Here is a 13,419-nt window from a genome sequence, read left to right as displayed (position 1 = left end):
CTAACAGCTGCTTTTACATTTTTACACTTAATTCTAAACATGACTAGGGATAGGCTTAGGGTTAGGGAAAGGATTAGTGATTCAGTTATGGCTGGCGTAATACAATTATTAAATAAAAAATGTAATATAATAATTTTTTTTATTTTTACACTTTTTATTTCTGTAAAAGCTGAAAAATACAAGGTCAAAGCACAAATTAAAATACGTGTGTATGAGGGGTAAGGGGTTCAACACTTGACTGCTAGAAAGGACTTGTCTTGTCCTGGTCACTGGCAACACATGTTCCACCACTGGGTCTAAGAGCCATATGTGGCCCTTGGTTGTGTAACATTTGTGTATATCATGGTTGGGGATACCATATAAAAAATCAAAATGGGGTCTCTATTTTGGTCCTAAAAATGAGTTCCCTATTCTAATGCTAGGTCCTTATTCCAGCGCTAGACACCAGCTCCACATTTTGGTTTTCCATAGCAAAGATTAAACTAGACGTTTTTGACAAGGGTTGAATGGGTTTGTCATTGTTTCTCATGCCACCCCATTTTCATGACCATTCATGGTCTATATACCACCCTTCTGCTCGCTAACAGTACAATTGCTCTCGAAAGGGGAGGCCTGCATGGGTTCTTGCCAACGACTTGCAAAAAAGATGAGAAGAACCATGGTAACCCTAATCTTTCCAATGACCCCATATGAACCCATGTCTTTCTCCCTCCGGTTCTATTGAGAGGGAATCCAGAGACAGGTTGGTGGGATCAACTGATGACCCAAACCAGCCACTGAAGTTGACTTTGTGGTATGTACAACCTACTTTCACACCATAAAAAAGTTGAGAAATTCATGTAATATGATAGGGTCCTCATAGTCTCAACCATTGAAATTGGTATTAATATTTTTTGGGGAATTCTGCCAAGTTTTACCTATGTGCAGTAGATGAAGTTAAAATATTTTGCGAACAGTTTACAATAATACTCTGGTGTCTTTTTTCTCTATTTTTCAGGTCGTTGTATCAACAACAGTTAATGTGGATGGCCATGTCTTGGCCGTCTCAGACAACATGTTTGTACACAACAATTCCAAACATGGAAGGCGGGCCCGCCGCCTTGACCCCTCAGAAGGTACGGCTCCTTCTTATCTGGAAAATGGTAGGCACACATTTACATGTCCTTTTTTTCCTTTGCAATGCTTTTTTTTATACATCAAACTTTATTTTGACTACACAACGTTACATCTACTTTTTCCACCTCAATTCATTGATCAACAGCCAGACGGAGATATCACCATTTTTAGCCCAACGAAGACCCAACTTGGAAAAGAAAAAAAAAATATATATTTTCTAACCACCATTTTAATCCATTTTCCTTTCAGCTCAAATAATTTACAACCTGTTTTATTTTTTACCATTTGCCTACTCCAAACTTTTATTTTTTATTTTTTTCAAGCATTTAATTTTTTTTTTTCATGATTTGGCTTCAGCTTTTTTTGCAGTTTGATATTATTTTCGTTGCTGGTCACGGACACGAGGTACATTCCTAAGTTCATGTGAGCGTTTGTAGAAAAAAAAAAAAAAGTGGTTTTGGAAACATATTACCCAATCTCGAAGGAATTTACTATGAGGTCAACTTCCTGTCACTGGGTCCTGCAGATGGGAAACGGCAGAAGTTTGTGGCAAAATTAATTTCTGCATGCATTTCGGGCATATATATGTATACGTACATGTCTCCATGTATTTATATACTGTACATAGACAGAACATGACATATTACATGGATGAAAAGCTTTATAAAGGGGGGATTTGCAGATGAAATAGCTTCGATTGTTAAGTGTAACATGATGATTTAGATATCAAAATAGGAGCGCAATTTACAATCTGCTCGGCTGCTCAAAAATAAACTAATTTGTTTTTCTGCAATAATGACTAAGGTAAAAGAGAACAAAATATAATAATTAGAGGTTGCCCTGAGCCCAAGAGTCATTATAGCATATGACGTATTGTTTATCCCTTTCATATGTACTGAAGATAGGTGTATGTTTTGCCTAGCAACCCAGCACTAATGAGGTTCACAATTAAGAAGGTTGGATCCTCTCTCCTAGTCTTCTTCTTCCCCAGGGAGGCAGAACTGGCAACATTATAGGTTCAAGTTAGCAAGCTCAGCCCTGTGGTGCTGGGTTTTGGTAGAGGTCCAAGCTCGTCCTCCTCTCTAATGAGCTATTATGATGTTAGCAAAACACAAGTATTTATTTTTGTAAGCTGCATAAAAAAAAAAAAAAATCTGACTGTAAGCAGGAATGGATTCATGTTTTGTAAAATAAAGATAAATTATTATTTTTTTTAATGTCTATTGTTTGACAAGCAAAAAAAAAAAAAAACATTTTATCATCCCGGAAAGCCAAGAGTAGGCTGTTTTATCTTCTTCGTCGCTGAAAAGATTTTTGCCCGGAACAATAGGCTAAAAATAAAAAAAAGTTTTAGAATCAAGAAAAAAAAAAAATGTAAACAAACAAATAAAACAGAAACAAGAAGATAAAATAAAAAAAGAAATCAGCAAATACAAAAGAAAACAACTCCAAATTAAATACAAAAAAATTCTAAAAAACTAAATAAACAAACACAACTTAAAGAAACGTATAAAATGAAATAGAAATAAGCAAATACAAAAGAAAACAATTCCCAAATTAAATAAAAAAGATCTAAAATTATAAACAAATACTAAATAAACATAAACAAACACAATTACATTTTTTTTAATAAAGTAAAACATAAATAAATGCAAAAGAAAACAGCTCTAAATTAAATAAAAATATTCTCAAAATATAAATAAACAGAAATGTAAACATACAAAATATAAAGAAACAAATGAAACAATATCCGAAAGAAAATACCGTAAGTCAAAATTAAATAAAAAAATAAAAAATATAAGCAAATAAAATATAAAGAAACCTATAAAATAAAATATAAATAATCAAAAAATAAACAGACACAAAAGAAAACAATTCCAAATTAAATAAACAAAATAATAGAAAAAAATAACCGCTCTTTCCAGTTTAAAAAAAAAAAAAGTATAAATTAAAGTTTTGCTATGTGCGATAATCTAAAAGCAGGTTAAATATATTAATAATAATATGTACCTGCATGAATCGTCCCCCCCTGCTAACACCTCATTATCCAATAATCTAATGTTCACCAGCAGCATGTATACACTCAACCAAGACCATTTCCAAGTAAACTAATTCCCCCTGCTGTTCCAATGGACGTCTGCCATGGAATATCTTCTGTCCTCGCAAAGCATGGCAAGTGATTGCAACGGTGAAAAAAAAATGAAACAAAGAGATAAAAAAAAATAAATGATAAGAAAAAATATTAGAAAATTTCATGTTTCACAGTTTTATTTTTTTTTCTTCCTTGTCACTTTTTTTTTTTGCAGAAATCACGTACTAATAGCCTAAACCTTAAGCAACTTCTATCCCAGCCCCACCAGGCCTGCAGCACAGAGCTGATTTGCATGCCAAGTACTTGTAATGCAGTTAGGTTTATGCAATAATGACAACTGAATCCAGGCTGCAGGGTTTTAGTGAGTTAAAGAGAACAGATGGCCCTAAGAGAGGTAAAAGGTATAATCCTATCAGCTGGAGTATCAGCCAGCCATCTGGACATCCTAAGCACAATTACAAGACATTTTAGCAGGCAGAACAAAGGAGTCTTCATGAGGCAAGATTAGGCCTGTTTGAGTGTCTCAATATTGTGAATTCGGAAAAAGGTGACAAATTCTGTGATATTACTCCAGAGACTCGGCTGATTAATCAAAACTGCTAGAATGAAGATGTTTACTAATAAAAATTATACGTGACCCAAGAAAAAAAAAAGTATAAAAAACAAACAAAAAAGAAAAGGATTGCAAAAAGTGATCCAAAGAAACAAGCAAAAATTCAAATATTTGTCCAAATGTTGACGTCTTTCAAAATATTTCCATGTCGTGAAAAATAAAATATGACAAATCTACTTCTTGTCCGTAATTAATGAACATGAAACGAGGAGGTGATATCAAAGATATTCCCTTATTAATTAAGCAAAAAGTGCTCTAGTAACGATTTTCGGGATTTTTAATGATATAGTTGTGTCATTACTGTGAGAGGGGTCTGCGATAAGATGGGATCAGGCTGTGCCATGTGTGTGGGTTGTGCTTTCAACACCCCAACGATAGGAAAGTTTTCCTTTTTTTTTTTCTCTCTCGCGCTCTTCCCCTACTCTTCTGTTTCAGTGCATTGTGCACGTATATCATTAGATCTCCAACACTGTCTGTGTAATTCATTTTGCTATGGTTCCCATAGAACACATGTTCCTCCTCTATATGTGCATTGAAATGTATGCAAATACAAGCAGGCGGAGGACGGCTATCGGAATATCCCGAGCCAGCTTCTGTTTCTTTTCCCACTCCCAGGCACTAGAACTTCCTAGACAATCTGTGTTTTCAGTGAGTCCCAGCTGCCAGATAGAAAACCTCTTGTGCCTGCCATGGATTTCGAGTTTCTTTTTTTTTTTATTTTTTTTTCCCTCCTTTTTTTTTTTTCAAGCCTCCAAAGTAAATTTGTTTACTGTAATATTTCTTTTTTTTATTTTTCTTCTTTTTTTTGGAGAATTATTTGCCATAATTGGCTGTGCTGATGAAGGTCACTCCCCGTGTGGAGACTTGTCAGTCTTTAGAGATCTGATCCTTTTCAAATGCTCTCCATGCAATTAAGAAAAGCAAATGTCATTCGGAAGCCTCAGAAATGAAAATTTGTATGAACTTATTAGCATGAAGTCAACAGCGCTAGTTAAGGGCAGGTTCTCAGTGTGTGCTCTGTTCCTCTGTTGCGGAGGGATATGCACATAGAATAAGCAAATATAACCTCCATTGGTCTAACGTCAAAGCAAACAAAGGAAGGTGGCATGTCTGAAGTGCTCCAAACAACAATAGCGAGTGGTGATTAGCCATAGCGTTAGTTAGGACGAGGACCGACGTTCAACCCTTGTGTCGCAGCTCCTCGCACGTGTTTGCTTTCGAGACACCTGGGCCTTGTTACTTGGCTTGAGGACCCATTATACACAGCTTTCTAGTAACTCTTGTAAAAACACAAAAAAAACCTGTTAAAAAATAAGTAGGTGGCTACGAGGTTAATTTTTCTTAAAGGGGGACTCTCATCAATCCTGGCCTGTATAGTAAAAATATACGTTCTTAATAAAATAACAGTTCTGGAGAAATTTATACATTTTATTCTTCTTCTTCCTTTGTTATTCCTCCTGTAAATATAGAAGAAGAACAAATCACTACTGGGTGTTATGAGTTGGGGGTGTGTCCCTGACCACTCTGACACTGTCCAATCAGAGCTGGGGGGGTGTCAGATTGTGCAAGGACACACCCCTTTTAAAAGGAGAATGTACCATCCAGTTATTCACTTCTTTATACATCTTTAGGAGGAATAACAGAGGGATGGTAGAACACAGAGTTACGGGAAAAGATGTTTGAGGACTTGTTATGTAAAGCTTTTGAGTAACTCATAAAAATGTCAAACAAGTGTAAAAAAAAATTAGATGATTCTTGTAGAAATAGGTTTATTTTAAACAGGACATATGACATAGTTACATGGGTTGAAAAAAAGACCTAGATCATTCAAGATCAAACATTCTCCACCAGTTATAGATTTTTCCCTGGCATGTTTACCTATATTCGTCATAAAAAAAATCAGAATTTTTTTTTTTTTCCTCCTTTCTTCTTCCTGCAAATTTTGAAAAATAAAAATAAAAATCACTTTTGGCTGGTATCAGTTGGGGGGGGGGGGGGTGTCACACTATGATTCTGTCCAATCAGGACTGACAGTGCCTGATGTGTAGAGAAACACCCCCTGTAAAGGAGAATGATGTCACCCAGTTATAGATTTTCAGGAGGAATAACAGAGGGATGGTAGGATGCAGACTTATGAGATAAGATGCTTGGATACCTATTATACAAAGCTATTGAGAAACTCTTATAAAAATGTCAAAAGACTGTAGAAAAATGTAGATTACGGAATTGATACTTGTAGGATAGGTTTACTTTAAATGGGACCTGTCACCCCTCCTGGCAGGTTTAGTAAATACCTATATTAACAGTTCTGTATAATTTTTTGTTTTCTTCCTCCTTTATTCCTCTTGGAAATGTAGAAAACAAATGAAAGATTCACAATTGGCTGTTATCAATGTGGGTGTGTCCCTTTACACTCATACTGTCCAATCAGGGCAGAATGTTCAAGGACACACCCCTTTGAAAAGGAGAATGATGTCATCCAGTTGTTACATTTTCAGGAGGAATAACAGAGGGATGGTAGAACACAAAGTTATAAGATAAGATGCTTGGATATCTATTATACAAAGCTATTGAGAAACTCATAAAAATGTTTAAAAAAAAAGTTGATTACGGGATTGATTGTTGTAGGTTTACTTTCAGGCTAAGTTCACACGTTGCAGAATTGCCGCGGAAATTTCCGCGGCAATTCTGCGCCTCCTGCCGCGGGTATATCGCATGCAGAATTAGCATGCATATACCCGCAGAAAACTAGTGTTTTGCAAGCATAATTAGCTTGCAGAATGCTAGAGTTTTCCAAGCGATCTGTAGCATCGCTTGGAAAACTGACTGACAGGTTGGTCACACTTGTCAAACATAGTGTTTGACAAGTGTGACCAACTTTTTACTATAGATGCAGCCTATGCCGCATCTATAGTAAAAGATCAAATGTTTAAAAATAATAAAAAAAATAAAAAACATGGTTATACTCACCTGCAGACCTCAGCGGCGTCCGTTCCTATAGCTGGAGTGCAGTGAAGGGCCTGCGATGACGTCACTGTCTTGTGATTGGTCGCGTGAGTCACATGAGCGGTCACGCGACCAATCACAAGACAGTGACGTCATCACAGGTCCTGAACCACATCATCTATAGGAACGGAAGAGAGATCATGCACCGGAGAGGCGGGAACACTTCGGGGGCCATCAGAGGGTGAGTATATCACTATTTTTTATTTTAATTTTTTATTTTTTACCAATTATATGGTGCCCAGTTTGTGGAGGAGAGTCTCCTCTCCTCCACCCTGGGTACCAACTTCACATGATCTGCTTGCTTCCCGCATGGTGTGCACAGCCCCGTGCGGGAAGTAAGCAGATCAATGCACTCCTATGGGTGCAGAATCGCCGCGATTCCGCAATTTTAATGAACATGCTGCGTTTTTTTCTGGAATGCGATTCCGCTCAGGAAAGAAATGCAGCATGTGCACAAAAAATGCGGAATGCATTCTGTTACATAGGATGCTTAATGGTAGCGTTTTTTTCGCAGTTTTATAGCGTTTTTATAGCGAAAAACCGCAAAAAAAAACGTGAAAAATATGCTACGTGTGCACACAGCCTCAATAGGATCTATTGGACATCCTGGAAAGTTTAGTAAATATCTATGTTCTCCATAAATTATCCATTCTGGATAATTTTTTGACTTTTTCCTCTGTTATTTCATTTGAAAATTTAGAAACAAAAACAGATTCACAATTGGGTGTTATAACTTGGGGGTGTGTCCCTGTACACTGATAGCGTCCAATCAGGGCTCGGAATGTCAGAATGTTCAGGGACAAGGAGGATGCCAATTAGGGATGTGTCCCTTTATACTCATGCTGTCCAGTCAGGGCAGAATGTTTAAGGACAAACCCCTTTGAAAAGGAGAATGATGTCATCCAGTTGTTACATTTTCAGGAGGAATAACAGAGGGATGGTAGAACACAAAGTTCTGAGATAAGATGCTTGGATGCCTATTATACAAAGCTATTGAGAAACTCATAAAAATGTAAAAAAAAAAAAAAGGAGATGATTACGGGATTGATTGTTGTAAGTTTACTTTAAATAGGATCTGTTGGACATCCTGGAAAGTTTAGTAAATATCTATGTTCTCCATAAATTATCCATTCGGGATAATTTTTGGACTTTTTCCTCTGTTATTTCTCTTGGAAATTTAGAAAACAAAAAGAATCACAATTGGGTGCTATAACTTGGGGGTGTGTCCCTGTACACTGATAGCGTCCAATCAGGGCTCGGAATATCAGAATGTTCAGGGACAAGGAGGATGCCAATTAGGGGTGTGTCCCTTTATACTCATGCTGTCCAATCAGGGCAGAATGTTTAAGGACACACCCCTTTGAAAAGGAGAATGATGTCATCCAGTTACATTTTCAGGAGCAATAACAGAGGGATGGTAGAAGACAGAGTTATGAGAAAAGATGTTATTTGAGGGGGGGGAATGCAAGCATTTACTAAAACAGACATGTCAAGAAGGGTGACAGGTTCTTTTTAACATGGACTCAATGTCCTGAAGCCTAGACCTATACCCCAAGTCATCACATTCGTATAACAGAGACGGAGCATCCATTGCAGCATGCTAAGTAGATGTCAGCGAGCGTGGCGCTCTCCAAAGAGACGACAGCATAGGAACAACAACAAAAGGAGCATTTATATTGTCTTGAGGACAATCAATAATACAGCACTGTCAAACCAACCCCTGCAGGTGAGATATGGAGGAAGGGAATATACTTGTAATAGGGAAAGTGTATATCTTAGGATCTGCTCCTTTGCATGAAAGTCAGCATACAAAAGACCATCAAAGCTGGTAAAAAAGGTCTGTCAACACCGTGTAAAAGGAAGGCTGATCAAAGTGAAGAACAAAGCCCTTCTCGCGGAGGCTGAGCAGCCTTCAGCCCCAGCCTCGCCACAGTTTTACAGGCTGCTGTGAGCCTGGAGTGACTAGTGCGGCTTGTGCCGCTTACCCCACCAGAGCATTGTAATAACTCATGCAAATGCGAAGACTCTAGAGACAAAGAGAGGTCAAGTAAATGGCCCAGGGATTCATGTCGACAAACAATATTAGATGTAAAATGTGTACCTTTGACAGAAGTATTAATATAGAGCTTTTGATTTTTTTTTTCCCCTAACATGAAAACTGAAAAGTAGTAATTATAGAATGGAGGAAGAAAATTAAGTTTTGAACCAAAGGCAAAGATCGCTGATGGGAAGAAAAAAAAATAAAAAATCAACCAACCCAATTAGCTGCTTACAAAGAATCCAAATTCTGCACATTTGCTGTTCCATTTCATTCAACAAGCCTGTGATTGACTGCGCTTAGATCTGTACAGTAAAGCAGATAAATCGACATGCCACATGCACGCGGCGCTTAATCATTTGTAATAGCCATATTTGCTTTGACACGTAATTTGCCGTATTAAGCCATTTTTCTTACTCACTGGCAATCTACTTGGCCTTTGCTTTATAAAACATGTAACAGTTCCCTTTAAATACATTTCCATGCTGATGTATGACTGTTCCTTTCTTTATTTTATGAATGCCATGAACAAAAAAAAACTTCATGCATTTGTTTTTTGTTCTTTTATATATCTTTGCTATACACTTTTTTTTTTTCCTTTAGAACATGATTTGTCATTTGCCGTTGAGGATACGTTCTATAGGAAATAAGAAAACTAACTTTCCTCTCTCTCTACTTTTTTTTTCCTTTTTTCCCTTCTCTCCCCTCCTCTTACCAACCCATCCCTCTCTCCAAACAAGTAGCTACGCCATGCATAAAAGCGATCAGTCCAAGTGAAGGCTGGACCACTGGTGGAGCAACCGTCATCATTATTGGAGATAATTTCTTTGATGGTTTACAAGTGGTATTTGGAACGATGCTGGTGTGGAGCGAGGTAAGACGTAGGAATCAGCCGGCTTTTGAACTAGAGCGCCTTTCCACCAACGAGATGTCGATAGTCAATTGACAAGCGGTATCAAGAGGCTTTATATCAAACTATCTTTTTATCCATGTGGTGGGAGAGCTCGGACAACGCAAAGCGAGGCACGTCTAGGCCCCCTAGTGGAAATCCACAACAGACCTTTCAGCACAATTGACCAATTAGTGTTAAAAATTACTAGGAGCCGGCATGGGTGTTGCCATATGGAGGCAATTTTCATGTAAATCGTGCCCTGTGGCCTTTCCTGCAAACCCAATTCAAGGATAACTTGCAGACTATTTTACTTGTTCCTCCCCTAGCAAATCTTTTGGTCTATCATGAGTTTTTTTCCCCACTTTAAATGTATAAATAGATTGCTAATTCTTCACAACAGCCAAAGAAATCATCGATGTAGCGAGTCTATTGCATCTTAAAATGGAAGCAGTCTCAAAGAGTTAAATAAAAAAAAATTAGTTGTGTCTTTTTGGAAGACATATATAGACCCCTTAAGACTTTTTTTTGTTTTCCTCTTTTTCCTCCCTATTAGCTGACTATCACCCCATGTTATAAGAGTCCAAACATTCCTGGCGTTGTCGAAGTCACACTTTCCAAACAATTCTGTAAAGGCGCCCCTGCATATATAGATATAGCAGAACTGGATTGCTAATTAGTCACAACACTCAAGGACAACATCTATTTAGCGAGTCTACTGCATCTTAAAATGGAAGCCGAAATAGCCTCAAAGAGTTAAATAAAAAAATCAATTTTTTAAAAAAATTTAAGAATGTATTAAAATATTCAATTGTGCCTTTTTGGAAGATATATTGATCCCTAAAACTGTCTTTTTTTTCCTTCTTCTTCCCTATTAGTTGATTACACCCCATGCCATAAGAGTCCAAACCCCACCCAGACACATTCCTGGCGTTGTCGAAGTCACACTTTCCTACAAATCTAAGCAATTCTGTAAAGGCGCCCCTGGAAGATTTGTTTATACCGGTAAGTTCCCATAAATCTTATAGATTTGCATGCTTGATATGCAACATATGCAAAATGTATTGCTGCTAATAACATTTTTTCATGATGGGGCAGCTGCAATTTTTAGACCCAGCGAATGACGTGTTGTTTTTTTTCAGTAGAGAAGGGATGTTGTACTGTGAGCATCTGGTTCCTATCACAGTATATTGTGTTCTCAGCCACAGTAACATTTAACCTTCTCAGTATGAGATGTAACATAGGGCAACGAGGCCTCCAGATAATGAAAGGGGAGAGTGGTGTGATAACCAGGCGCTTTATAAAGTACTTAAATCTGAAGTGCTCAGTAAATAGAAGGAGAATAAGGTCCTCTTTATTTTTCGAGGTTCTTACAGTAACAAATACTGACGGCACAGTTTCTCATTATACTAAGAAAGGACAAACCCCAGACTATCCGTTCTGTATTGCCTGCTCCTTTCAACAATTATGAAGATACAATTACCTTGGGAGAATGTGGCAGTTCAGTTGATTAGCACGGTGAATTAAAAGAGTGAGTCACAATGACATGTCCAGCTATTTTCTACAGGTCCTTTGTATTCCCAGTGCACCTCACCCTGTTGTAAGAAGGTCAAAAATTAGAGAGAGAGATAACAGTTTCCAAGCAGCTTGCACTTAAGAGAAGAATTAACAATCATTCTGTATGTAATTGCCAGTTAATAGTATATTGCCTTCTAGATTGAAGCGAATAAGTGGCGATATACTGGTACTAAGTAACATTGGATCAGTCTGCTCTTTTACTAATCACACAGCGAGGGGAGTGGGGTGAGGTGGGGGTCTTACAATGTATTTTTTAATTTAAGCCGGAATTGTATTAGTAATATAGCAAACCTTATTTAAAAGGGAGAATTTGTTGGGCAGTTGTGTATTCTGAGCAGATTCGGAGCTGTATACTGATGAACTGGTCTCAGTGATGGTACATGATGCATTGTAATTACTACATATGAGAAAATCTGTAAATATTAAGTTTTCCAAAATTTGATTCATTTACGTGCACTAGGAATGTTTAACTTGATACCGCCATATACCCAAAGTTCTGGAGTATGAATGACGTGTTTTACTTTACATTGTTATGTGTGAATATAGAGCAAGAACATCACTAGAAAGTCTTCCTTTTGTCTGCTGCCCGCTCACTATAGGCTGGTTATATCGCATCTGGTCGTTTTGAGCGTTATCATATTAATAATGTAAAATTGTAGTGAAAGAAATATTAAAATAAATCTAGAAAGAAGTAAGTTAGGCTCCTTGAAAAACTTTGAAAGCCCTCGTCTTTTATACCACACCCCAAACCAGACGCTTAAAAGCCCCCATACACTTTAGACTAAAGTAGGCCAAACTCACCGATACCAGTCCAATGTGTATGGGGGCCTCTTGACTCTGTCCGGACAAATAATTTTGGGAGACAGATCCAGCCCATTAGATTACCAATGGCTGGCTTGAGCGTTCCTCTGTATGGGAGAGATAGTTATCGGCCAATTGATCATTTGACTGCTATCTATGGAATGCTTTATTCCTACCCCAGGTCAGACACTAAAGGCAGACTTCAGATCTGACATAAAAAATAAGGGGCCAAAACAGAACCCGCCTAAAAAAATGACTTCTTCACTCTCCTGTCTTAATGGCAACCAATGGGCATGTAAGCACTGAAAGACTCAAAGTCTTTACTGTTTAGCTACAAGACCATGTGAGATGGGTCTTGGATTTCAAGTCCTGACCAGAGCTGTATCCCCTTTGACTCCAATAGTTACACTGCTACCCAAGACTATTGTGGATACATTTTTTGGCTATGTTGCCGTGCACACAGCTGAGTTACACCCAAGGAGCTTCAATGAAGGGTCCATAGTTTGAGACCATATTATTGATATATTCTCTCTTCCAGAGGAGATACTCTGGTAGTGTTCTCTCTTTTGGAGCATGTACCTTTCCCCATCAGGTTCATATGAATCTAAGATAAGAAACATCTGCTTGTCTCCATATGAAATCACAGTTATAAGCTACAGTACCCCCATGGGTGACACATTCTGGATCTGAAAAAGATCATAGATTTTACGGAACTATGAAATGTTCAATGGTGGCTTGACAAATTATGTACAAATCTGTAATACAGACTCCACTCCATTTATATGTTATCAATACTGGATAGATTACAAAAAGGGCCATTATTAATTTATGTGTAAACAAAGCAGAGAACATAAAGCCCTTATTCGAGGATTATATTGGCTCTGAATTTTTTGGAAGCACATGCTGATCCATTGATTAAATATGGAAAGTGGAGCTGAGCAGCACATTCATAATGTCAGGAAACTGTTCTAATAAATTGACTTGTGAAAACGTTTCTCCTAAAGTTGAAGATATGTCTTCTCCAATTCAAACACAACACTACATCCATCAAGCAGAGTATTTATAACATGCAGGCAGCTTCTAGGACTAAGTTTGGCTGAACACATTGTTCTTCTCAAGCTGTAAATCCCACAGAGTCTGGTAGTGCCCAGTTTGACTGGAATTGAGACTTTGAAGTTACTGGTTACATTTTATCACGGTAGAACCTACCAATGAACAAGTGATTTTGAGTGTGATTTTAACCAGCATGGGCTGGGAAATTCATTCTCAGGCAGCTGTTCTGGTCA

General features: G+C 37.6%; 1 protein-coding gene across 34 annotated transcripts in view; it reads left to right on the top strand.

Annotated features, from left to right (window-relative positions):
- The window catches only part of EBF3 (EBF transcription factor 3), a 192,478-nt gene that overhangs the window by 129,663 nt on the left and 49,396 nt on the right, over positions 1–13,419 (top strand). For 13 of the 34 annotated variants that reach the window (XM_077258401.1, XM_077258404.1, XM_077258395.1 and 10 more), the window contains exons 8-10: positions 998–1,142; positions 9,606–9,739; positions 10,633–10,759. In XM_077258401.1, coding sequence (XP_077114516.1) covers positions 998–1,142; positions 9,606–9,739; positions 10,633–10,759 — 406 coding nt within the window. The remainder of the gene's footprint in view (positions 1–997; positions 1,143–9,605; positions 9,740–10,632; positions 10,760–13,419) is intronic. The other 21 variants (XM_077258408.1, XM_077258415.1, XM_077258398.1 and 18 more) reach the window with 3 other exon arrangements.

This window comes from Ranitomeya variabilis, chromosome 4 (genome assembly GCF_051348905.1).
Source record: "Ranitomeya variabilis isolate aRanVar5 chromosome 4, aRanVar5.hap1, whole genome shotgun sequence".
NCBI classification, from domain to species: domain Eukaryota; kingdom Metazoa; phylum Chordata; class Amphibia; order Anura; family Dendrobatidae; genus Ranitomeya; species Ranitomeya variabilis.
The sequence above is the reverse complement of the archived record's forward strand: the minus strand, read 5'-3'. Positions and strand labels throughout refer to the sequence as shown.